The 27639-nt window shown below is 34.3% G+C and overlaps 1 protein-coding gene across 2 annotated transcripts in view; it reads left to right on the top strand.

Moving 5' to 3' along the window:
* The window catches only part of ORC5 (origin recognition complex subunit 5), a 92445-nt gene that overhangs the window by 36459 nt on the left and 28347 nt on the right, over nucleotides 1-27639 (top strand). For both annotated transcript variants that reach the window (XM_017506240.1, XM_017506241.2), the window contains 4 exons: nucleotides 8173-8225; nucleotides 9798-9910; nucleotides 11473-11520; nucleotides 15362-15472. In XM_017506240.1, the coding sequence (XP_017361729.1) occupies nucleotides 8173-8225; nucleotides 9798-9910; nucleotides 11473-11520; nucleotides 15362-15472 (325 nt within the window). The remainder of the gene's footprint in view (nucleotides 1-8172; nucleotides 8226-9797; nucleotides 9911-11472; nucleotides 11521-15361; nucleotides 15473-27639) is intronic.

Below are 27639 nucleotides of genomic sequence, written 5' to 3'. Positions count from 1 at the left end.
GTTCCCTAACCAACTAAATGGACTCCCTCTGGGCAAAGGGGACCCAGAAGAAACCAGAAAAACTATTCCTGGCCATGAGAGGAAGGGAGGCCAGACATAGCCCCTCCTTTTTGGAGCTTAGGCACCACTGACCAGCATTAACATTAAAGCAGATAGATCATAAGATGACAAAACAGACTTTTTGTGTCAGTAAGAAACCAAATTCCAACTCAACTCTGATATAGAATCACATATCAAATAGCAGAACACCAAAGGAAGTAAAAGTGTTTTACCTCAAAATATTTTTTGACGTATTTTGAAAATGGCCTGTAAAGTCTTCTTTGATGGGGGAAATTTGTATCTGTAGAGAATCCCCATTAATGCAGCCAGGGTTTCCCTTTCTGTGCCTTTCCCAGATAACTAGCTTATTTATTAAAGGTTCATTTAAGTCACTTGTCATTTGGTTTAATTACTGTATACTTTAACAGTTTTTATTATTGCTTATTTAAGCCAATCTGAATAGAATTCCCTAAGGGATTTCTGGACAACTGTGCCAGATTTTACCATGTAGACACAACATATAACACAACACATGGATATATGTATAAACACAAACACATATACACACTGGTTTATAAAAACATAGTTGGAGCCAAACACTATTTCTGATAAAATTGGGACCTGTTCTCTTGGATAAGGCAGTTTCCATAGCAGTTTGATTTTTAAAACATTTCTTTTGATTCTTTTTTCAGTTTCCAGTAAGTTTAGGTTTACACATTCTAGTGTTTATATTTTAGATAGGACTAGCTGAATTGTATAAGAAAAACATCTCCAAGTATCCTAGAATTAGTAACACATTTTTCTTTTGTTTATTGGTCTGGTTTGCTTGACTGGTCAGTGTGGATGGGGAAGCATTTTAGCAGGGTGTTTTTTGTTTGTTTGTTTGTTTGTTTTAGCTTTTTCTAGTTCTTGCATGGCAGACAAAACATTTTTTATGCCAGACAGAGACATTTTATATTATTGCTCTGAGCTCAAGATTTTAACCTCTTTGATCTGAGAGCCTAATTTTTAGAAATATTTATTTCTTTTTATTTTAGATTAACTTCTCAGTTAATTATTTTGTCATTGTACAAAAAGTTGCACAATCAATATTAGCTAAATTATCCAAGTTTAAATACATGAGATGAAACATTTACCACTTCTTTTCTTTTAGAACATCAATTCTTTAATTAACTGTTCCATCACTCAAAGCAATTGTTAGTAAGGCAAACCTAAATTTACATTTCCAGGAAATGTCTAGGTTGTCAGTTGCCATGGAGCTGATATAATTTGTATAACAATAATTTGAAAGCACTCTAAGATTTTTTCCCCCTTTCTTTCTTTGCTGGAATGCCATAGTGGCAAGTTTATCTCAATACCAGCAGAAAAAGTGACTAGATTCAAAGTAGGCAAGAAAAAAATAGAGAGGTAGAGAAATTAGAATGCTCTACATATTTTAATTCTTTACTTGGTCACAGTTTTTTAATAAGTTTAAAGATTTCAAATAATGGCCATTGTGCTCCAAATTTTCCTTGATGTCCTTTTGTTACCAGTGGCAAATTCATTTGGGCCTGCAGCAACCTCAGTTCTTTTCTTCCCAGAAGAAAGAATTCTACCAAGGAAGCACAAGGTACAAGGAGAGACAGGCAAGTTTTAGAATAGGAGTGAAAGTTTATTAAAAAGGTTTAGAACAAGAACAAAAGGAAGGAAGGTATACTTGGAAGAAGGCCAAGCAGGCAACTTGAAAGATAAGTGCCCCATTGACCTTTGACTTAGAGTTGTATATGGTGGCATACTTCTGGATTCTTGTGACCCTTCTCTGATTCTTCCCTTGTGGTGGGCAGTGGCCTGCTAGCCCTTGAGAGGTGAGCATGTGCAGTGCGTTTACTGGCCTTGTACATATGCTCACTTGAGGTGTTCTTCCCTTACCAGTGGAATGTCCCTGGAAAGTCATATACTAGTTATATGCCTCTATTTTGCCTCTTGCTGCACATGCTTAAGCTTACCCACCCAACTCCTGAGATCTTATTGGAAAGCTGCTGATCACCAGTTTCAGGTGTTTCTGTCTATTGGGAGACTGCCTTTGCATGGTGCCAGCGGTGACCAATTATTAGAGAGACAGTGTGACAATAGGCTGCCCATCACCCTAGGGTTGCCTGACATTCCTGGTGGGGTAGGGAGAACCTTCGCCTGTCCTGCTCATGTCTGACTAGCTACCTTCTGTAACCATTTGCCCATCAATTAAAAAATATGCCCAAGAATGGTCCATAATATAGCTGGCAGGAATCTCCAAAGGAAGATTGTTTTAGCATGCCTTTAGCATTTGAGGATCCCATTTTTTTTTTTTTTTTTTTTTTTTTTTTGAGACGGAGTTTCGCTCATGTTACCCAGGCTGGAGTGCAATGGCGCAATCTCGGCTCACCGCAACCTCCGCCTCCTGGGTTCAGGCAATTCTCCTGCCTCAGCCTCCTGAGTAGCTGGGATTACAGGCACCTGCCACCATGCCCAGCTGATTTTTTGTATTTTTAGTAGAGATGGGGTTTCACCATGTTGACCAGGATGGTCTCAATCTCTTGACCTCGTGATCCACCTGCCTCGGCCTCCCAAAGTACTGGGATTACAGGCTTGAGCCACCGCGCCCGGCCCCATTTTTTTTTTTTTTTTAATCACTCAAGAGCAAAGAAAATCCTATAAATCTTATCAGGGAATATTAGGTGTTTGGACCAGTATTTTAGATGTTGGTGACATCGTAGTGGCTTTTAATTAGCCATCCTGTGCCCACCATCTAGAATGATTATTTTTGCTTTTTGTAGATTCTTAGAAATAAGCAAGAGAAAAGAGCTAAATTATTTATGGATATGTGTTACCACACCAAAATGAAACCAAGGTAAAATTTACAAAAATTTTAAACCCAGGTATGCAGATTAAACAAAATACTAAATTTGGCATGTAGAACCAGAAGTGAATTCGCTGGAAAAGACATATTTCACAGATAGAACACAAATTTTATAGTAACCAGAGTATTCAAACCAGAAGGACGCTTGTCCTTATGCCAGAAAGAGACTGCCAGAAAAGCCAGAAAGTTATTATTATCCCAAGAGGATTGTAAGACCCTTTCTTAAAGTGGCCTTAATCAGATCCTGAATGAATTCAAGAGCTTCCATCAAAAAGTGGGAGGCTCATGAGGGCAGAAAAGGTGAGCCGTGGAAGCAGAAAGTTCAAAGAGCTCAAGTAAGTACTATATGCCAGTTCTAAGAACTGTTGATTCCTTCTGAAGGTGATCTTTCTGCAGGTCTCACTTCAATATGTCAACATAAATAGCAGAGAGGGACTCTAAAAGAAAATGGTATCTCTTTGAGGATAGGCATTATAGTGGAGATGTACATGCTGCATATTCAGGGAAGTAAAGGGAGACAAAGGTTTTTAAAGGAAGAATGAGGAGAATTACATAATTGTTTTAAGGTAATTATTCATGGCGACAAGGTTCAATAACAAAGGTGGTACCAGTTCAGAGATGGACAGGCAGTTGCTGGGCAGACATCCTCACAGGATTTTTGTATAAGGTTATGGTTGCCTTTGTGCAAGGTTATGGTCTTTTCAGGTTTTTGTGATAGTTCTTTTATCAAGCATTATTCATGAGAATTTTCTTCATATCCTTCCCGGGCTCTATTTGTCAAGGTTTTTAGCTCAACTGACTCCATTGTTACACAATTTGAAACAAAGCTTTTTTTTTTTTTAACCTAGAAAGTTATAGGAACGTCAGTACTAGCCTTCTCATATTTATTCTAGATATTTGAATGATATAAAGAAAATTTGATTATAAAAGAGATGAACCATCATAAATTGACATTTGTCTATTATTAAAATTTCTTAGTAGTGAAGCGTCTCGGGAGAGACATGGTGGCACCTAGTGCATGAGAAGAACATGATTTTGATTTCTAGCTTAGCCATTGTCTGCCATGTGTGATCTTAGCAAGTCCTAAAACCTCTAGGCCTTGGCTTCCTCTTCTAACAATCCTTAGAAGATTTAAATAATATATCTGAAAATGATTGTGAATAATAAAATATCTTATAGATATTAGATTAAGTCCAGATTCCAAATCAGTATAGGAAACTTAAACACATAAACACTACCTGCTTTTCTTTATAGTCATTTTTTTACTGTTTTTCTCTCATGAATGCCTTACTGTATCACTAACTACTTTTCCTTAATAATTTTGTTTGATGTCAATATAATTAGCTGATATAGCCTGTAATTCAGGTAAAAATTTAGTAGCTTCTTAATTAGCAGAAATACTACAAAGATACTATTATTCCTTTTCCCTTTTTAATAACAAAAACTCATTTGATAAGAGTTTTCTGAAGTCATAGAATGGAAAAGCTTGTGATGTTTTCTTCTAAAGGTAGGAAAAATTTTTTTGCATGTTAAAATGATTCTTACATAATAATGAAGGGACTTCTAGTCCCATAGGATAATTATGGCCACCTAAATCCAATTCTCTCCATAATATCAATAAGGACAGCCAACAGAACCACCTGTAACCCTTGCCTGCTGTATTAATATGAGTTAGAGATTGCTACAAACTTCAATTTTTATGTATCAGTAGTGAAGTAAAAATTGAAACCAGCAGGGCCAGTTGTGGAGCTCATGCTGAGGTGAAAAGTCAAAGACTGAAAGGAAAAGAGAAGATTGTTGGGACAAGGGGTAGGTTGACTAGTAGTGGTGAAATATGAATAAAATCAGTTGCCAGAAAGAGTTCAACCCTGAGTGAGAAAGTAGTGAACGGTTCTGAGCCTGGAAAGATTAGAGCAGTGGCTACTGGAGAATCAAAGTGGCATTTTTTTTTTTTTGAGATAGGGTTCCACTCTTGTCGCCCAGGCTGGAGGAGTACAGTGGCAAGATCATGGCTCATTGCAGCTTCAGCCTCCCTGGGCCCAGGTGATCTAGCCACCTCACCCTCTAGAGTAGCTGGGACTATAGCCTTGTGCCACCACACTTGTCTAACTTTTTGTATTTTTTTGTTTTAAGAGTATATGGGGCCAGAGTTAGCATGATAGTCTTCGGAAAGTACTGTTTTGAGGAGAGATAGTTGATTGAGATAGGTGTGATATTCTTTTGAGAGTTGGTAATGAAGGAAAAGAATGGAAAGAAAGGATAGAAATTAAAGATTCCTTTTGTCCCCCCAACAGAAATGACAAAATCGGAAGTTAAGCCAATCCCTCTTTTTCAGAATGGCACCATTTATTAAAGAAACTTGACTTCATTATTTTTACAGAAGGGAGTGCTTTAGAATTAAGTAGTAATCTGTACCACCTGAAAACCTTAACTCCTGCATTCATAGAATCACGCGTTACTACTGCTTCAGGCAAATATTAGGCATTTCAAAATGAAGAAGAGACAACATGGAAAAGCCATGTAAAGGTATTATAAGAAGAAACAGAAAATGTGAGTAAAAACAGTTCAGTTAATGAAAATTTCCCGCTTAACACTGAAAACAGAGCAGAGGAAGACTGCCGTACAACAGCTTGACTTGGTTTAGATTTTTTTTAAAAAGCATTTTCAGGTATGTAAAGAATACTTTAAGTTTGAAATTTAGTAACTCAGAATAAATGGACAAAGAACAGGGAATGTGAAATAAAAGTTGATCGAACTCAAGAGCGGAGTTCAGGCAATAGTAGTTAGTAATGAAAATGAAAAAGGGAGAGCAGATTCAACTGAGAACATAATAAGGGAAATCGAGGAGAGGACCAAAAATAACCAAGAGAACAAAACTAAAAAAAGAGGTAAATATGACACTTACCTCTTTGTCCGGTAAATGTGACAAATCTGATAGAGAAAGAAGATTTAACATATATTTAATTGGAGTTCCTGAAAACAGAAAACAACAATAGATTAGAAATAAGATCTAAAATTATAATCCAAGAAAACATTTCAGAAATAGAAGACCTAGCTTTACACATCAAAATAGTTCATTTTCCCAATTAATCGAGAATCATCGATTCTGAAACTGTGCTTGTATATTGTACTGTAAAAAATTATCAGGAATTTAGGGACTTAACACAACACATAATTACCATGTTATAATTTTGTATGTCAGAAGCCTAAAACAGGTCCACAGGACTTTCCTTCTAGAGGCTCTTGAGAAGAATCTGTTTATTTGCCTTTTCTAGCTTCTAGAGGCTGCCTGCATTCCTTGGCTTATGGTTCCATTCTCCATCTTCTAAAATCTAGAAGTATAGTGTTTTCTCTTCTCTCTGACTTGTCTTCGTCTTAGAAGGATCCTGTGACTATTTTGGGCCTGTCTGGATAATGCAGTGTAATGTCTATCTGAAGATCCTTGACTGTCACATCTGCTAAGTCCCTTTTACCCTGTAAGAATGTATTCACAGGTTCTAGGGATTTGGACTTTGATATCTTTGGAGGCAGAGGCAGGGCCATTATTCAGCGTAAGCTGAATACAGACTTCTTGGAAAGCATTTAGAGTTTAAAAATAACAGAAAAAAAATCTCTGAACTTTCAGGCAAAAAATATAAGTCACTTAAAAAGGAAAATGAATTAGTAAAAAAGCAAGACCACAAATGGATCAACAATTTCAAGAAACTCAAGGGGAAAAAAGGTGTAAGCCAAATAATTTTATATTCAGTCAACCTGTCATTCAACTATCAAGGCTAGAGAGAAGCAATATTAAACATGGAAGAACTCAGAGGACACTACTTATAAGGCATTTCTTAGGACAACCTTGATGTAAAAAAGAGATGATTGGAGAAACTAACAAAAGGGTTGATGTTGAACATTGAATGTAATTAAGTTTACCTCAAAACTAAAATTAAGGTGGAAATAAGAGCAGAAGAATAGTATGTAAATATTATGTATTCTGACAAGGTAGGAATATTACAACTTAAAAAATGGGAAAAGAAGGAAAAGAGAATAAAATAAACTTGTTGATTGATATGCAGGTGAGAGATGGGTATCAAAGAATACTTCAAAAGCTAAAACTATTTTTTAAGAAGTATACTCAAAGAAGGCCAACAGTCATCCTTATCTCTTCCACTGTGTTCTTCATAAAGATTTTGAATATTTAATTGTTCTAATCCAGGATTATTTTTAAATTAGCCCTGTATATTAACTCATTATTTTTAAGGGATTTAGAGTTGGAGAGGGCCTTTGCATCGAACTTCCTTTTTTTTTTTTTTTTTTATGAGAAAGCTATTCATTTTTTCAAACTCATGCAGCTAGAACTGTCCTAGGTCATTCATTTTTCATTATACTATAATGTGTTGCTTTATAAATTCAATTTGTCATATGATAATCACTTCATATTCTTAATAGCGTTTTGGTTGTTTAATAGTTTTAATTGCAAGTAAGGCCAGGATGGGGCCATTAAAATACCATGAACTTTGCAAGCATCCTACAAGGATTTGACTCATAGCTCCACTATTGACTGGCTAAGTATCCTTGGGTAACTTAACCTCTGGGCCTCAGTTTTCTGGTGTGAGACCTACTCTGAGAAATTGCTATAGAATTTAGAAATAGTATATGACAATTTTATCTAATATGCTAACTAGAACATTGGGAGTTTTACTGAATGTTGGTGGATTGATTGATTGATTGATTGATTGATTGGATAGAGGCTCACTCTGTCACCCAGGCTGGAGTGCAGTGGCACAGCCTCAGCTCACTGCAGCATTCACTTCCCAGATTCAAGTGATTCTCGTGCCTCAGCCACCCAAGTAGCTGGGAATACAGGCATGTGCCACCATGCCCAGCTAATTTTTGTATTTTTAGTAGAGATGCGGTTTTACCATGTTGCCTAGGCTGGACTCAAACTCCTGGCCTCATGTGATTCTCCCTCATTGGCCTCCCAAAGTGCTGAGATTACAGGCATGAGCCACCATACCCGGCCTGGTTGATGTTTTTTGATAGCTACCACGGTAATCATAGTAAGAGAGATTATTAAATAGTTAACATCTGGCTTTTGCTTTATATACATTGAATTATTTTGTACAGGTACAAACATGTATATTGCATGTACATATTTTTCTTTTCTATTTTGTGAATAAATTTAAAAATTTAGTTTTTCTAGGGCTCTGTTTTAAGTACAGCATATTGATTTTATATTTTTAATCCATTTTTGCTCTTCTATTTGCTTTCAGTTCCCAGTGGGAAAAGCTGCAGAAAGATGACACAGATCTGGGGCAACTGAAAGGTATCAAAGGAAGTATTGAGTCAGTTACCAGAGATGCTTCTTTGACTAATTATCAAGATACTAAAGTTAATACTAAGGAGCATTCAGTCAGGAAATAGTATTATAAAAGAGAATTTACTTTTTAAGCTATAATGATATTTTGATTAATGATTTTTCTTTAACTGAAGCTCTAATGGGAGGAAATAAGGTTGAGATACCAGTTTTTTATTTTCTAAATATTGGATTAAGTCATGAAAATCAAGCAATTTCTATTTCTTTAAATGCTTTTGTTAAAGCAATCTAATTATATGACAGTTTTATCTCATGTTTATATTTCATGAGTTTTATGGAATAAAGTGTAATTTTATGTTAATCAGTTTAGGGTATGCACTTTGGTGATTATGTTTTGAAAGCTTTGTGCTTTTTTTTTCTCTAAGAAAACTGCTTCTTTGGATTTATGCCAAATATTAAACAGAACTAATTTTACTTTAAAAATAAGCAAATATTGAAAATATTGTTATTTTTTTAAAAAAGGTCAGTGGCTGATGGTTAAAGAAAATGTATGCAATAGTGGTGTTAAAATGCTGTTTTGTATTTTTTTATTTTTAAATGCTCCAGATGCTTTACAAGTGACTTCTAGTTGTGTGTTTTTAGGAAAAGAGATAGATGCCAGAATAGAAAAAAAAATCTGTAATAATTGGTTTGTACTACTTTCTGTTTGACCTTGAACCCAGCTCAATTTTTCATTTGTAATATGGGAAGAATATTTAGTATTGTTATTGCAGAGATTCAAAGTGATGCTTCAGCAAAGCACCTAACAGTATCTGACACATAGTAGATTTTCAGTAAATATCAGATTCCTTCCCTTTCCTTAAGAATTAGTGCTACTTGCCTGATTTATCCATTCAGCAGTTATTTCCTATGTGCAAGGCAGTGTAGAGATACAGAAGAATGTTAGACATAGCTCCTTCAACTTAGTATTGTTTACTAAGGGGTGTGATTTATGTACAGGGCTAAGCATTTTGAATCCAAAACTTCCAAATAGAAAATGCTCCAAAACTTTCTGAGTGCTGACATGAGCTCAGAGGAAATGCTTGTTTTATTTGATTTTTCAGAATTTAGGGATATTCAACTGGTATATATAAGTATTCTAAAATCTGAAAAAATCCAAAACACTTCTGGTCCCAAGCATTTCAAACAAAGTATACTCAGTTTGTACAGTTAACTATTAATATAAGGCATCATGTTATGTGGGAATACTCAGAGTAGGAATTCATAGTAGAAATAAGTTTTTTTATTTTGGTGTGTTAGGGGAACATCAGGGAAAGTTTAATGGAGAGCATGGCCTTGAGGGGAAGAACGCTAGCATTTAGACTTCAAAATGAGAGGAGCCAAACAAAAGTAATAGATTGAGTAAAGCCTGTCATTAATGTTCATCATCACAGTGGCCATCATTATGGTACTTTTTAAGGTAAGGAAGTAAGTCATTTTGACAAGAGAATACCATATGGAAATCAAAAGTTAAGTGAGAAGAGATACTTAAAACCCAATGGTACCCTAATAAATACTTCATCAAAGTGTTTTGTTATATAGGTCTCTCAGCACATACTCATGTGGAACTTCCATATTACTCCAAGTTTATTCTAATTGCTGCATACCTTGCTTCATACAATCCAGCAAGAACTGACAAGAGGTTCTTTCTTAAGGTAATAGTAACATACTTCTTTTTGCTTTTTTTTTTTTTTGAGATCCCAGGAATATTTTGAAATTTCTTAACACTTGTAAATTTCTAAGGGGAAGAGATTAGAATAAGATTGCCAAATATGTATTTAGGACTCATTCTTTTAAGGCTTTAAAGTAATTTCTGAAATTTGAGAGAAGGTAGGCAGTTTCATAGAAAAGAAGAAATTGGGTATATCTTAGGCAATAATTCTAGATTTTAAAAATATGTAAAGTTTTGTTAAAAGTATGGAGGATGGAAATAATTTTAAGGCTGGTAACTCTTTTGTTGTTCTAAAACTCTTGCTATACTGAATTATTATCCAGAACACTGAAGAAGCCTTTCCTGTATATACATTAGTTGGAGAAATCCCAGTTTAGAGTTGTTTTTTTCTTCTTCTTCACCCACTGTGTTCCCGTCACATTAGCCATTTTCCTTCCTCAAAACATTCTCATCTCTTTCCTCCCTTAAGGTCTTTGTCTGTATGTTCTGTCTTCCTGGAAAGCTCCTTCTCTACTCCTCATTCTTCAGCCCTCAGTTTAAACGTTGCCTTCTCAACACAGTTCTCCCTGTACAACTTATCTTAAATAGGACCTCTTTATTGTTTCCTTCCTGTTTCACATGATGTTTGTTTTCTTCTTTGGACTTGCAACAATTTGTATGTATGCATGTATGTATGTATTCTCATGTCTTATGCTTCTCTTTAGGACTTTATTTTTTTGAGACAGAGTCTTACTGTGTCACCCAGGCAGGAGTGCCGTGGTGTGATCTCGGCTCATTATAACCTCTGCCTCCTGGCTCAAGTGATTCTCATGCCTCAGCTTCCCAAGTAGCTAGGATTAAAGGTGTGTGCCACCACGCCCAGCTGATTTTTGTATTTTTAGTAGAGGCAGGATTTTGCCATGTTGGCCAGGCTGGTCCTGAATTCCTGGCCTCAAGTGATCCTCCTGCCCCAGCCTCGCAAAGTGCTAGGATTACAGGTGTGCACCACTGTACCCGGCCCTCTTTAGTTTCTAAAGGGCAGGGACCACATTTATTGTTTTCCCCAATTATTGAATCCTGGGTGCCTAACTAAAATGCTCTCCGTCAGCGTTTATTATTGGAATGTGCCTAACTAAAATACTCTCTGTCAGCATTTATTGTGTGAATTGTGCCTAGCTAAAATTCTCTCCGTCAGCATTTATTATATAAATTGCCAGACTTGTTTATGGGATGAATAAAAATCCATATCTGTTTGGAAGTTTCATTTTATAGCAATAAATACGCTATACTAAATCAATATAATAAGTTCTTTTAGGAAATGTCACTATTTTATTTTAGAAATTTTTATTTTACATGCAAAAGCAATCTTACATCCAATCCAAGTCTAGATAAAATTGACCTAAAATATCAAGTTAAATATGTATATAAGGTGATAAGGAGAATAACAATTTAAAAATTTAAGATATATAGATTAGTATTATGTGTGCCATATTTTAAATAAATCATGTTTTCTGGTTTTGTGGAATACTGTCTTTTCAACTTAAAATTTATTTTTCTTAATTGTAGCATCATGGAAAAATCAAGAAAACCAACTTTCTAAAAAAACACGAAAAGGTATTTACATTTTAATTTCTCTAACAGCAGAAACTTAAGAATTGAAGATAATATAGGTAATAGATAAATCTATAATTATATTTGTCATTTAAATATAGGAACTTACTTATGTTGATAAGGTACTGTTATAATGTAATAGAATTTTGTTGTGTTGACTATAGTGATTGAAGGTACATTTAAGTGAGCTGGTGCTGGAGATTAAAACTGATTAGGCACAGTTTTTTTAGTGACTTAGTAGATGAAGAAGTTTACCCTGGATTATTTAGTTAAATACAGCCAGTTGAATACAGGCATTTTTCTCTTTTCTTTCCCCTTTGAAGCACCCATGACAGTAACGTTGAAGAAATAAAAAAAGTAAACTCATAACTACTAATCAGATGAGAGACCCCCAAAATTTGGAATTGCATGGTAGGGAGATATTGAGGTGACCAAGCAGATTAGAGAAAAGGCTGAAACCTAAGCCCCAAACTTAGCTGATTTGGCCTTAGGAACCTGGAAAAAGCTTAGGGATTAAAAACACTAAGTGTTTTGAAGGTGGGGTCAGGTAAGGTTGAAATTGCTGAAAGGAGCATTTAAACTGTTCACATCACTTCTTCTACCTTGTATGTCCAAACCACTGTGGCTTCTCTTGTCAGAAAATGGAGAATTTTGAACTACAGAGTGCACTATAGAAACTGAGTTTTGTTTTTCTCATTCTTAGAGGCAGTTTTCCTCAATTCCAGGACTGCCTGACTCCAGAGCCTGCACTGATATTTACCACTCTTCTTGAACTCCCACAGCAGACAGTTAATGCCTAGAATTTTTATTATCTACTTTTGAGGCAGGATCTCACTCTTTCGCCCATGCTGCAGTGCAGTGGCCTGATCACGGCTCACTGCAGCCTCCACCTCCTGGGCTTAAGCAATCCTCGTACTTCAGCCTCCTGAGTAGCTGGGACTACAGGCACATGCCACCATGCCTGGCTAATTTTTGTATTTTTTGTAGAGACAGTGTTTCACCAAGGACTCATCTAAGCCCAGGAGTTCAAAGCTGGCCTCAAATCATCCACCCCCCTCAGCCTTCCAAAGTGCTGGGGTTACAGGCATGAGCGACCATGCCCAGCCTAATGTCTAGAATTTTTAAAGACTCATTACAAACCAATAAGAAAAAGACAAAAATTTGATAGCACAATGGATAAATGATACAATAAGAAACCTGAATGTCTAATAATCATGACATGATTATCAGCTTTATTCACTAATGAGAGAAATGCAAGTTAAAACAACAGCAAGATATTTCATACTCTTGGATTGGCAAAACAAAGTCTATGATTTCAAGTGCTGGTGATAATGTAGAAGAGTGAGAGTCTGCCTATTCTGCAAGTTGACAATATCTACTGAAGTTAATATGTGAAGTTAATGTTAGTATTAGTCAGGAGATACTTGTTATGCTTGTAGTAAGAAGCAAACCCCCAAACCCATGTTGGCCTTACACACACAAAAAAATTTATGTTGCTTACAACATACTGAACATGAATTGAATGGCCTTCTTTCATCTTATAGTGATATGAAGTGAAACATGGTGGACTCTGAAGTTGCCACTAAAAGGAAAGAAGGTGAAAGACCAGGCTTGGAAGTAGCTTACATCACTTCTATTCATATTCCATTGGACAGCCAACCCCCAGTTACATGACCTTTATCCAACTGCAGGAGAGACTGAGAAATGTAGTCTTCTTGTGTGTCAGGGAAGAATCAGTGTTGGCAAACACATAGCACTGACTCTGCCTCTGTACTTTAATCCAGTAGTCCTACTTAGAGAAACTGACACATGTGCACAAGGAGAAATGTACAAGATTGTCAGTCACAGGATTATTTGTAATAGTAATGAATTTTTTAAAGTAGTTATAGAATGGAATTCTGTAAGGTAATTTAAAACTGGACTAGAGCTATCTATATGGATAACTCTATATCTATATGGATAGCTCTATATAGCTATCTATATGGATAGCTCTATGTCTATGTATCTATATGGATAAATCTCAAAAAGCAATTGGTAGAAAGGTATGTTCAAAATGATATAATTTATATAAAATTTTAAACCATGCAAACATTGCTGTATATTGTTCGTGGATACATATGTGGTAGTATAAAACCTTCACGAGAGTACATCAAATTCTAGATAGTGGAATTTTTCTAGAGAAGAAAAGGGAGAATAGGATGGGAGAGGGTTCAAGGAAGCTTCAGCTTATTTGTAATGTGACCTAATGTTTTGTGTCTCTGCATGTATTGCACAGTATATTACATAAAATTGGTGAGTGCATTGCTATTCATTATATTCACTTCTGTACTCTTATATATTTGAAGTATTTAATGACAAAAGCATACAAAATTTAAGACCTGGAAAATGATTTCTAACTGTCTTTTAGAAATAAATAGCTGAGCTTAAAAACTTCATAGTATAATTCTGAGTAGGTGCTCTTCTTTACAGTCATTCTTCTTTTAAATAAATAAATGGTTTTTCCCACGCACGTAAATATAGTTTCCAGTTTCATTTGCCATTGCTCATATAAAGTACTTATTTGTGGCTGGGTACATGGCTTATGCCTGTAATCCTAGCACTTTGGGAGGCCGAGGCAGGCAGATCACTTCAGGTTAGGAGTTTAAGACCAGCCTGTCTTACATGGCAAAATCTCATCTCTACTAAAAATACAAAAATTAGCAAGGCATGGTAGTGCATGCCTGCAATCCCAGCTCTTGGGTGGCTGAGGCATGAGAATTACTTGAATCTGTGAGGTGGAGTTGCACTGAGCCGAGATCACACTACTATACTCCAGACTGGGTGACAGAGTGAGGCTCTGTCTCTAAATAAATAAATAAATAAATATTTGCTGTTAAAATTATCTGCTAACAAACTGGAACTTGCTCACTGTATCTCATTTCTGATGACATGAATTATACCATATGAGTTTGTATAAAGTATGAACTTTTTACAGTCTTGAAAACTTTTTTAAAATTTTACATTGTTTTAGGCTGATAGCTTATTTACTTTATAAAATATTTTATTAGTTTTCTAAGTTAAGCTACAACTTACTGTAATTGATCTTTTTAGAGCTACTAAAGTTGAACAAATAAATTTTCCTTGCAGAGGTACAAAGAGGAATTGTGAGAAATAAGTAGTAAGCTCTAGTCTAGGATATAGGAACCTGGTTTGGTTATTATCTTGGATTTTGCAAAATCACTTAACACCTGGTTATAACAGCAAAATGGGAGGTATATTTAGGACTGGACTAGGTGACTGTGAGTTCTTTAATTAATATTTATTGATACTAAGTCAGAAATCTTGAGGAATGTGTTAAAAGATAAATCATGGCTGGATATGGTGGCTCATGCCTGTAATTCTAGCACTCTGGGAGGCCGAGGTGGGGAGGATTGCTTGAGGCCAGGTGTTTAAGACCAGTCTGGACAAAATAATGGGACCCTGTGTCTACAAAATAATTTGTAAAAATAGCCAAGCATTGTAGTGTGTGTCTGGAGTCCTGGCTACTCAAGAGGGGAGTGTGAGGTGGGAGAATGGTTTCAGCCCAGGAATTCAAGGCTATAGTGAGCCGTGATTGCACTGCCACTGCATTCCAGCCTGGGTGACAGAGCGGACCCTGTCTCTAAACAAAACAATTGTAAAAAAAAGATAAATCATGATCATATCAGGTGAACTTATAACTTAGAGACTGCAGGTTACATTTATTAGCATTTTTGGGGGAACTGTATAATACATAAATACATTGTTATTGGCAGTTTTGTAGTACAGAAAGTCAGTGCTCTGTTATAAGACGAAAATTCTTATTTTTGTTTTTTGTTTACTACAGACGAGCAATCATCTCCTTGGGCCAAAACCATTTCCACTAGACAGATTATTAGCAATATTATATAGTATCGTGGACAGCAGAGTTGCTCCAACAGCAAATATTTTTTCCCAGGTAAGCTTAATCATAGGTTATTATCTGTCATCTTTATGGGATTCTTCAGATAGTAGAGTTGATAGAATTCCATGTGTTCACGTTTTTGTTCAGCATATGTTGCTGCTTTAACTATATAATAAACCATTTTTCTGGTTATTGAAAATTACGTATATAGAATCTTTGGCAGTATAACTAAGTTTGCTTATATTTACAAGTATAACCTCATGGCAAAATAATTTAATTTGGCTCTTTTTTTGGTAAAGGAATTTTTAAAATTAAATGAGTATAATTATCTTGCCAGTTAAACAAGTGGCTTGATAACTAAGTTGATGAATTATAATTTAATGAAAACAAAATTTTAAAAAATTGTTTGTAAGAGAGTTATCTACAAATGTCCTTATTCCTCATCTGTGTACTTTGCAAATAGTTGTGCTTTTATTAAAAAATGCTATTTTCCAGAATATTAAGTTCTCACAATTTCACTAGGTGGCAGCAAAAGCATAAAAGTAGAAAATATGACTTTAAATAGTTAAGGTTTGTTTTTTAGTTGACATTTTAAGAAAAAACAATTTATTAAAACTAAAGTCACAGTAGATTTCTTAAATGGTCCAAAAAAACAGTGTTTAGCACACGGTACAAGTGGTTAGAAGAAAAAGCAAAATGATGTAATTAATATTTATTTAAAAGCAAAGTCATGTCAGATATTGCAGTGAGCATTTTGTTTTCTCTATGCATTTTTAGGTTGAGAAATATGTAAATAATATATGCATTTTAATCAATTCATGGAATAAATCTGGCCCCAGAATAGCTGTCATACTTTGGAATCAAATGTATGCTGTCAACTTTTAATTTTGCATTTAGAGATGAGTTTGAGTAACAAATATAGTCTCAATTTTCTCAACATTGAATGTAGATAATTTTTATAAGTGTCAGCATGTATAGAAAATTGTCTCTACGTTCATTTTATGTTCTTGAAGCAACGCAATTCACTCAGTTACTAGGCTACTTAAATAGCTAGGTAGATAGCTAGATAGATAGGTTGGTAGGTTCCTAACGCTGATAACTTTAAAAAAGTAATTCAGTTTTAATTTGTGTTACAGGGATTTTTTTCTATATATTTTTTAAAAATGCTTTGTCTGAAATTGGTTTTTAATCAAACTTTACCTTTTATTAATACCTTTCTACATACAACATACAAATTTTTTGTTTTGTGTTTACTGTTGCAATAACTAAATTAGCAAGTATTTTAAAATATCAGGTCTTTATCAAAAGCAGTTGAGCTTTACAATACATCAGAGAGATTAAACAACTTTTATAATATGCAACTGGTAAACCTTTGAGATTTAAAGCCTAAGGAAGTGAGATAGATAATGCTTTTAACAGAGCAGAAACATGTTTGCATCACATGTGATTGTCCTTCTCAGGTGCCCAAAAATTACCTGTGTTGGGGGGCACAGTGAAGGATAATACATGTTTTTTCTTTCAATGAGCTTATAATTTGTTTTAGGGGATTAAAGCATATACTTAAAAATACTTTCTTAAGGCTGTAAGTCCTCCTGAGAAGTTTAGAGCAGAAAGAGATCACTTCTAGATTGGGCAGGATGAAAGAATTCAGAGAAGATGAAAAATGAGGCTTGGCTTTAGAGAATGTGTAGGAGTTTTTGTTCTTTAAATATTTCTAATTTACATAAGTGATACATGTTTATTATATAGAAATGTGTAAATGGGTAAATAGAGAAATAATAGATTAAAATCACCTGATGTCTTATTTCCAAAGGATAGAGTTTAAAGATTCAGAAAGAAGGGTTAATATGATCCGAAAAAATGTATGAAAAGCAGGGCATACTTGTGTACTGTCACACTGGTTTGGTTGGAATTTAATGGGGTTATATTGTAGTAATAGTAGTCATTGTAGTTGTGATTGTAGTAGTAGTAGTAGTAGTAGTCATAGTAGCACTACTGCCACCACATGTCACACCTTATTATTGGTACTTTACATATTGTACCTTACATGCCTAGAGCATTTTCTCTTTTTAGAAATAAACTCTTCAGCAGTTTTATCCTCTGGGAAGAAATATGGCAATTAAAAACAGTGGGAGGTTTCTGATTAGAGATTTACTAGCTGCTCTGAGCCTTTGACTGTGATGAGCAATGTCAGAAGTCTTCGTAGGTAGAGCAGTGCCAGTAATATTACATAGTTAAGAGAACAACTTGGTCCGAAATGCATCTTTGTTGGTTAATTAAGGTAATTTTTTTTCAAGCTTGACAATTGTAGTTGCTGATCTTTTTATTCTTTATCCCTTCTAATTAACATTTTGTAATCAAAATGGTAAATTTTGTGTATTTAAAGTATTGCTATAAATGAATTTGTTTATGTTAATTTAATAACAAGTCATTTAGGGATTTGGTCTTAGTTCTCATTTGGGATACAAAGGGAAGGGAGTATATAGGGATAGATGCAACTAGTTCTAAGGAGTTGATCTTTACTTTTACTTGGTCAGTAAAGTATCCAAGAAAATCAAGTAATGTGTTTAAGAACAAAATGTGGCAGGAATCACATCCAAAGAGTATTTCTCCCACATGCCTTATATTTTCTTCTTCCCATTCACTCCCAGTGACCTTTTCTATTTTTCTTCTTTCTCCTTTTATTCATCTATCAAAATTATACTCTTAACGATGCAAATGGCAGTTTGTATTTAACCAACACGCACTTAATTTGTTAGTGAAAAACAGAAATACTGTTTATTTTGGAAGTGCTTATTTGGTACGAACACTAGATGGCAATGTTTTTACATTCTAGCTTTAAGATGAGCCAGGAAAATGTACCTTTTACCCATTAATACTGCCTCTGACGTATATAGAAGTTTGTTAACACATTGGTTCGTTTGAATGGAAATAAAATTGCTGAAAAATGTAATTATAAACATGTATGTATGTATGTATTTACATTTTTATAAAAATGTAAATTGGCAATGAATTATATTTTGTACCTGGAAGTAAATTGCTTTTCATTGGTTGTAATGTGTCTATATGAGATGATCATGTATTATTTTTGTATTCACCTGTTTTAAGAATTTATGTGATAGTGATGTGCTATTTTTCTAGCTGGATTTACTGCTTAAATAGTTATTTAAAATTTTTTTTGTATAAATTTGTCATGTATGATATAGACATTCAGAATTCTCCTGAAGCAAAAGTTTATTTCCACTGTATTTTATTTAAATCTATTCTGTTCTATAATGAAGTTATAAAAATATTAACTCAAGGACTCTTTAAAGTTTATTAAAATTCCAGTTGAGAATAATAAATTTATGATAGTAGTGGCAGCAATATTGTATTGTAGTTGACATTATTCTGAATTTGTTTATTCTCTATTGAATTTTAAATAAAAGTCTGCTCCTTAACTCTTTAGTCTCATAAGTAAAGAGAATAGTAGCACATACACTTTATGTTAATGCTCAGATTTATTAAGCTTAAATATGGCTTTGAATTTTTTTTTAGATACTTTAGTCTTACCTGATTTTTACTTTTAGTACAATTTTGCAGTCATTATCTTGGATCATTTAAAAAATTTTTATTCCAGTAAGATAAATGTAGCCCTTCTATATATGCCTGAACTTTCTGGGTGACAAAGCATTAATTCTGGTATTTCATTCTTTTCTCCTTTCCTTTCTTCTATCATCATTAGAATGGAATACATGCAGTAAATGGGTAAAGTGTATAGGCATTATTTCTAAATGTTTAATTTGATCAGATATGGTTTTGAAGACCATTTATCATCTTTTAAAGAAGTACTGTTGTCTTTTATCCAGAAGTATAAAAAGCCAGGTTATGCTTCTTAATTGAATATTTTTTTATTTCTTAAAGAAAAGTGACAATTTGGGAATTTTTGAATTACTGTTTCATTGTTTTATACTTCTATATCTTCTCTTACTCATTCTTACCTCCCTCACCCAAATAGTCTTATAGTTAGGTGAGGGCAATGGGAATATAGTTCTTTAAGATTGTGAGATATATCACTTATTTTAACATCTTAAGCCATCTTGCTTTATTTTTTTCCAGAGGATAAAATTGCTGGAGAGTTTATTCCTAAAATCATTGGTATAGGTTTCTAAAGTGACTTGTAAAAGGAGTATGTTTTAATTATCATTGATCTTCTTTGATCAATTTGCATTTTAGAAAATAATTTTTGAAAGTAGTTTAATTCTGCCATTTAAAAGGTTTTATTACTCTATTATAAAAATAATATATTCTGAATGAATACCAAGAAATAGCTGAAAGATAAGAAAAGGAGCATAGTTTTTTAAAAATAATAGCTCTGTGTACCATATTGACAAATTGGATTTTTCCATGATTAATACCTAATTTCTGAGTGGTTTTATACTTAGTTGTACATAATAAAAAATTTAGAGTGTTTTTGCAAATTTATTTTCATTTATAAGAATGTATATAAACATTTTGGAGCATAGTTTATTATACCAATATATATTTTTTAATATGCATTTCCATTGGTACCTTCTCTGCTTATGAACTCATGTCATGATACTGTATGTTGGAATACACTTGGAGTTATTTGTTGCATGAGTTCAGCTTTTTGGTCATGAATCAACAATTGTTTCTTATACAGGTTTCATTTATTCTAATAATATTTAGACAAGCTTACTACTCATTTAGGTGTTGGTTTATCTGATATATAGGATATATCCAAACTATTTGTTTTTCCAAAATGAATTTATCATCAATCAGAAAGCAGAATGATAATTTAGTTGTTTTATCTGTGAAAAATTTTTTTAGCAGATACTTGATCTGTAATTCACCATAGCTGTAGGAAGATGTTTTTGCTACATTGTACTTTTTAAGGTAGCTAACATTTCATTACACCAAAAACAAATTTTTACATATTTAGTCAAATACAGGTAGATATGTAATAAATGTGTATAGTTTTGAGTTTTTTAAAGTAAAGAGGGGACTTTGTTAATTTTTATTTAATTCTAAAATGTTTAAAAATAAAAATATTTTAATCTAATTCACACTTCAAATTCAAAGTCAGTATTTATCTTTTTTTTCCATGGTTGGAATTAAATTTTTCTTTCTCTGTTTAAAATTTCATGTAACAAATGTTTACTAAGTGTCCGCTATGTTTCAGGCATTGTTTTGGATAAAGAGAATACAGAAATGAAGATGTGTCTGTGGCTTCCACAGCCCTTCATTTGTACTGGTGCAGCTACCAGATTCTAGCTTATACTTTTAGAGTTAATAGTATATATGTGTATTTACTGTGAGGACATACATATGCTGAAGAAACTAATACTTAAATACTTAAAGTGAATGCTAATAATTAAAGTGAATAAATAAGAGTTTTTACTTACATAATTCTTAATATTTGATAAACTTAGATATTTAAGTGTCTTCTACTGAGTCATAACAAACCTGCTTGTTGAATATTTCCTTCTAACATGCCTTGAACTTAAATGTTTGAAGCAATGATTGTTTCATATTTATAACTAAGTTTTTTTTAATACCCAATTAAATTTAGTTATGACATTGGTGACAGACAATCTCAAGACTTTGAACTTAAGTTATGGACAAGTAATCAGTATATTGTATATGGCCTAGTATATGCAGCCAGAGTGACTTTTAAAAAGCTATGTGGCTATATTTGAAATACTTCATAATGGAAAAGTATACTCATTATGTCCTTTTATAATATACAGGATTTCAAACTGCTTTTATAAATTTTTTTAACCAAAAGCACTTTAAATAAACTAATTTTATGAAGACTTTATGATTATAAAACCTCTTTACCTTAAAAATTAATTTGCATATTACATAGTATTATGGTTGTTCTATTTATATTTCTACAAAAAGTAGCTATATTTGTTAAACGCTAGTGACATAACACTAGAAATCTAGTAGATAAGAGTTTGAATCTTGTAAACATAAAGAGTAACATCCTAAAATCTAGCTGTAAGATATTCATATAAATTGATTTAAGTGTGGGCATTATCTTTATAGACATTAAACTTGGTAACTAAAAGGGACAGTTTTCCTTGAAATTCCATGGATACTAAAGTATTAGAAATGTGAAGAGCTCTTCCTTTGCAATTTCTTGCATTTCGTTTGTCCTGTACCAGCATTCCAATGTTTCTTTAATATTCAACTGTAATTCTTGATGCTATTAAGGGAAATTATGTAAATCACAGAAAATAACTTGAATGCTAACATTTCCTAATAATCTTACTATGTTTTTTCCTTAACAACAACTGAGATTGTAAGGCATTTCATCCCAAGGTTGGTAAAGGAGCCTTACTTAATGCCTACTTCGCTGATGAATAGGTCAGCAGGGATGCGGTTTGATAGAGGCCAGCTCTTTTCTAGCTGCTAAGAGCATCACCGCCATGATGCTCAGTCTCCACTGGTGCAGTAAATGAGATTCTCAAATCTTCTACTACCCCTGGTGTGGACATATTACTGTTCCGCTGTCAGACCACTCTGTAGTAGATGCCTTCTTCAGGAGATTTTTTTTTTTTTTAACTGTTTTGGGATGTTTCATGTTTGCAAAGAGTAAAGTTAACCTGTGATTTTTTGCTAGTTGTACTATTGTTGTAAGTAATAACAATATTAATTATACCAAGGATACTAAAAAGCACAGCATATTTTGCTTTACTGCCCAGGGATAAAAGATTGCTTTTCTTGTTCTCATTTGTAAAAGAACAGTGTTTTCCTCTACTATTTTCTTGCCTTCTCTAAATCTGCTGTTAAATTTTTTAGTGTAGCCACTTTGCCTTTGTGAGTATATCAGTCCAGCAGTAGACATTTTCACCAAACTCTAAAAAAATAAAATTAGTGCCTAAGGGTGACACATAAAAAACTGCCTAAAGGATTTTAAAAATTGCATAAATTATGCTTTCTACTTTTGTATAAAATAACACATTGATACTTTATTTTTGTGGGCAATATTTTATAACTATCTTTCTCAAAGCTTAGTGTTGCTTCCAATAAGTTTACTAAATATATATCCTTTATTCACATTTTTGGTGGAAATATATTGAACTCAATGAATTTTATTTAACTTGACACATTTTTACCTGACAGCACACAAAAAAGTTTGTGTGGATATATGCTTCCAAATGCATTTTTAAGAGATTCCGTACTGCTAATATATAGTGATTATATAGGCAAATTTGTGCATTAGATAGAACTTAATGACTAGGTTGGTTTAAATGAGAGGAGTTTTAATAAGAATGGGTTAGGAGATAAATGATTTAGAAAAATCTTCGTTATGGAAATGTGTGGTATATTTAAAAAACTTCTGGCTGGGCATGATGGCTCGTGCCTGTAAGCCCAGCGCTTTCAGAGACTGGGGTAGGAGGATCGTTTGCACCCAGGAGTTCAAGTTAGACCCTGTCTCTACGATAAATAAGTTAGCCAGGTGTGGTGGTACATGATTGTAATCTTAGCCACTCTGAAGGCTGAGGTGGGAAGATCACTTGAGTCGGGAGGTCAGGACTGCAGAGGGCTGTGATTGCACCACTGCACTCCAGCCTGGGTGTCAGAGCAACACCCCACCCCAAAAAATACAAAATATATAAAAGATTATTAAAAGACATGTTGGTGCTTAAAGGGGGTTTCCAGTAAGAAATTGTCTTGATTCCTTGTCAGCACACAATGAATTGGAGTTTTTTTGAAGGAGACTGGCCATACCTGGCCATCTATAGACATACTGCAGTAGCTGGTGCTGCAGAGAAGTCTTTGTCCTTTCCTCTAGGTAAAAAAAACCAGGGTTCTTAGGCCCAGGTAACTTTTAGTACCTGAATGCTCCCTCACATTTGGTCACTCTGAATGATGGTGGATAATTGAATTCTTAGAATCAAAAGTAATCATGCTTCCATGGTTAACAAGAAAGGGAACTAGGTTTACCCGGAGCTATCTTATCTACTCCCTTGGCTTTAAATGCTGTGTGTATGTTGGTGGCTTTTGAAATACATATTTCTAGCACTTATTCTCTAGTTCTCCATCCATATTGCCAGCTGAACCTGAACTGTACCTGGATGATCCATATACGTCACACACTGGTATGTCTCAAACCAAATTATTCCCTAAATCTTTTCCTGGGTTTTCAGCCTTATCTAGATTTTAAAACTAATGATTAATTAATTCATCCATTACTAAGCACCTACCATGTGGTATATATATTGTTAGGTGGTAGAGAAACAAAGATAATACAGAGAAACAAAGATAATACACAGTTTCTAGTTTTTAGTTTAGCTAAATGGAGAAATTATCTCTGAACCATATCATTTTTTTTTTTTTTCTTGAGACGGAGTTTCGCTCTTGTTACCCAGGCTGGAGTGCAATGGCGCGATCTCGACTCACCGCAACCTCCGTCTCCTGGTGAACCATATCATTTTCTCCCCTTCATTTACTTGGTTAAGTCCAGTCTGTCTTTCCTCCAAAATACAAATATCTCTTAAACATGCTCCTTTTTTTTCCACCCTCACTGACATTACCTTAAATCGGTAGCTTCCTTATTAGACGATTTCACCAGCTTTCTAACTGGTCTCCTTGTAACTAGACACTTGCTGGTTCATTATCCATACAGTCATCAGCATAAATCTTAAAAGATAAATTTGGTCTTTTTCTGGTTACACTTTTTTTGATGAGTTACATTATCTACAGAACCAGGTCTACAGTAAAGTAACATTTATTGCCAGGTCCTTCATAATCTGGCCCCAATTTCTACCACTTTCATTCATCATATATACATTACATAATAGGCTGTTTCCTCCCTGAAAACACACTAATTTTAAATGTTTTTATATTGTTGCATGTACTGTCCGCTTACAACTATTGAGCTCTCTTTTTACGCTTCATGGTCCATCTCCCAAATGTCATTTCTCAATGAATCTGCACTTTGCCCCCCTCCCTTTTAGTTCTTTTTCTTCTCTATAATCAGATAATTGTGTTTATGCATATTATAATACTAACATAGCACTCATTTTATGTCATTACCATTTTATGTGTTTGTCTCCAACTACCCTCATGTTTGAGGACGTAGACGTTGTCTGTTCATTTTTGTATCTCTTGCACAATGCTGTCCGTGAACATGGGGGTCATTCATTGAATGACCTCCCATTCTCCTAACATGCAGTTATGGCCTTTGTGGTTGCTAAAGATTTGCAGTCAATTTGCATGCTAAAAAGTTTCAGAGATTAGAGGCTCTATCTTCAGTTTCTCTATGTATAAACATACATGCTACTTTTTGTTTATCTGAACATATTTGAAGACTAGCAAACCATGCTCCTTTTTTGGGGGAATGAAAATTCATGTTGGTGATTTCAAGTTGAACTGCTTTGACGATATTTGCCTATCTCTGCCATGTGCTGCCTTTACCACCTCTGCTTTGTGTGTGTAAAAATGTCAGTTGAACTCTCTTGATATATGCCATGAACCGTCACGTCTCCTGAATTCAAATCAAATGTGGTGCTTGTTGGGTTGTGTGGCACTCATACACTGACATTTCACGTGTTAAGTTTGTTTATTTAAATAATTTAATATGTTTCAGATTGCAAAGCTCCTCCAGGACAAACAGGATAGGATATTTCATAAGTCATTGGACATATGCCAACCTGTGAATGTATAAAAATAGTGAGCATGTTAAAAATTAATTACAGTTGTAAATTGATTTTCTTTCATTGGCAGAAAGAACAGTTTATTAGCCCAGGAAGAGGTTCACACTGTTTTTACATAAAGCATTTCCCGCTGAAGCTTGTTAGTGGCTGCCTCTCAGATTAAGGGAAAAAAATCCTCACTGTGGTACATGAACTCCTATTGTTACGACATAAATAATCAGCTCATCCCCTACACGGATGAGAACAAAAGACATAATAGTACACAGAGCAAAGATTAAACAAATATCGTATAACCCCATTTAAGATGTAAGTCTATAAATATTGTACACATAAAGAGGTTTTCATTTTTTATTTTTCTTTGTGAATGCCTCAGTCATAACGTAGGACCTAATCAAAGGAAAAGGAATGTATACTTTGGCTTTTGAGTCAAAAAGATTGATTATTTTAAGCTAAGGTAAAATAAAATCTGTTAAGCACTATCAAAATGCTACTAGTGTAGGAAAGCTAGGGAAGTACTATTCTCTTTGATAACAGGATGCTTCAGATTTTGAGGGGATTTATTTAAACTGAGGAGGACAAAAACAGAATTTTTATTTTGAGGAGAAACATCAGTGGAAAACATATGACTTAAAACTTAGTAGTAAAACCACTGACTTTTAATACAGGTTTTGAAAAAGAAAAACAAAACTTTTCTGTGTTTTCTAACGTGAAATCTAAATTCTGACTTTGAAAAAGAGAACCCACTCCTTAGGGTACTTTTTTATTCATTTGAGTTTTATTCATTTGAGCTTGACAAAACAGACAAGAAAAGCAGCTGTGGAAACCATTATATAATCCCTTACAATCTGAACATTACTGACGATAGAGTATATTTATCCTCACCTTTAGTATTTTCAGCCACTGTATATTTTATGAGCTGTAGTTATGAATGTTTCTCTAAATGATCTTTAATCCAGAAAGGTATAAGAAACTTTGCATTGGGATACCATTTTTAATATTGTCTAATAATTTCAGAATTTAAGAAATCATTGTTTCCCTAAACCTTAAAATAATTTACTTTGTTGTTGTTGTTTTGAGATGGAGTCTCACTCTGTCACCCAGGCTGGAGTGCAGTGGCATGATCTTGGCTTACTGTAACTTCACCTCCCAGGTTCAAGCAGTTCTTCTGCCTCAGCCTCCTAAGTAGCCAAATCTGGCTAATTTTTATATTTTTGATAGACCTGGGGTTTCACCATAATGGCCAGGCTGGTCTTGAACTCCTGACCTCAAGTGATCCACCCTCCTCTGCCTCCCAAAGTGCTAGAGTTACAGGCATGAGCCACTGTGCCCAGCGAATATTTACCTTTTAAGTATTAAACCTTAAAGACAGCAGTTTAATGTCTAATGTAATATATAATCTGACTTATGAAAAACTAACCTGTCATTAGGCTAAATAAAATCCTTATTAATATTTTACTCTCATGACATCAAACTCACACATCTTACAGTTTTGTTCACAGGATGGTTAATTGTTACTTCTCAAGGCTATTCTGTATCCCTGGGGCAGGACATTTGCCTATACTGTATTGAGATATTTCTTTGTCCTTATTGCTACAATTTTATTTAAGGCTTTCCTCTGTTTTACTTGTATTGCCTGTTCTCCTGGGTTTCTTACCTCTCCAGCATACTAACAGTTATCGCCTTCAGTGTAGAATGCAAGCTGGAGTTGTCATTTAACCCCCTTTCCTTCTTCCATAAAGCTCTCCTAATCTCTCCCAACAAAAAATTATCTTTTTGTATTCTATTGTTCCTTATTTGGGGTAGTATAAGGAATATGGGCTTTGGATTCAGATAGTATTCAAATCCACTGCTGTTTTTAACCACTGTTAACTCCATGACCTTGAGCAATTTACTAACCTCTCTGAGGTGGTGTCCTTATCTGGAAAAAAGAGATTTATTTATATTAATCATAGGAGAGTTTTTGTGAGGATTGAGGATGCACAGTGTCTGTCATAGTCTCGACACAATAATAAATTCCAGTCCATATGCTGCTAATTACCATGGTCATTAATATTGTTAATTAGTTCCTATAGCTATCTTTTCCTGACCCCTGCCTCTCAAGTTTTGTCCATATGCTCTGCTAGAACCTGAGGGAACGAGTGAATGACAAAATACATATGTGTCATTCTCAGGAATTTTGAAAAACAGCAGAAGAAAAGATAAAATCACATAGACTCATACTGGGATTCTTTAGTCACAGTAGCAGTAGTCTTGGCGAACCATTTTCTAATCAGCAATACCCAATTTGAAGTATTTTTTTGGCTAAGTGTTTTTAATATGCTAAGTATTCTTAAAATTAAGTGCTTAATTTAAAATTTGTTGTTACAACTCTAAAATGTTTTCTAGTAAACCTTTAGCATGACATATGTGTTATATTCTTTTTCATTGGGACTTTTGGATTAAATAATTTGGAAACAGGCCGGGCGCGGTGGCTCAAGCCTGTAATCCCAGCACTTTGGGAGGCCGAGGCGGGTGGATCACGAGGTCAAGAGATCGAGACCATCCTGGTCAACA

The sequence above is a fragment of the Cebus imitator genome, unplaced genomic scaffold (genome assembly GCF_001604975.1).
Source record: "Cebus imitator isolate Cc_AM_T3 unplaced genomic scaffold, Cebus_imitator-1.0 Scaffold352, whole genome shotgun sequence".
In the NCBI taxonomy this organism is placed as follows: domain Eukaryota; kingdom Metazoa; phylum Chordata; class Mammalia; order Primates; family Cebidae; genus Cebus; species Cebus imitator.
The sequence above is the reverse complement of the archived record's forward strand: the minus strand, read 5'-3'. Positions and strand labels throughout refer to the sequence as shown.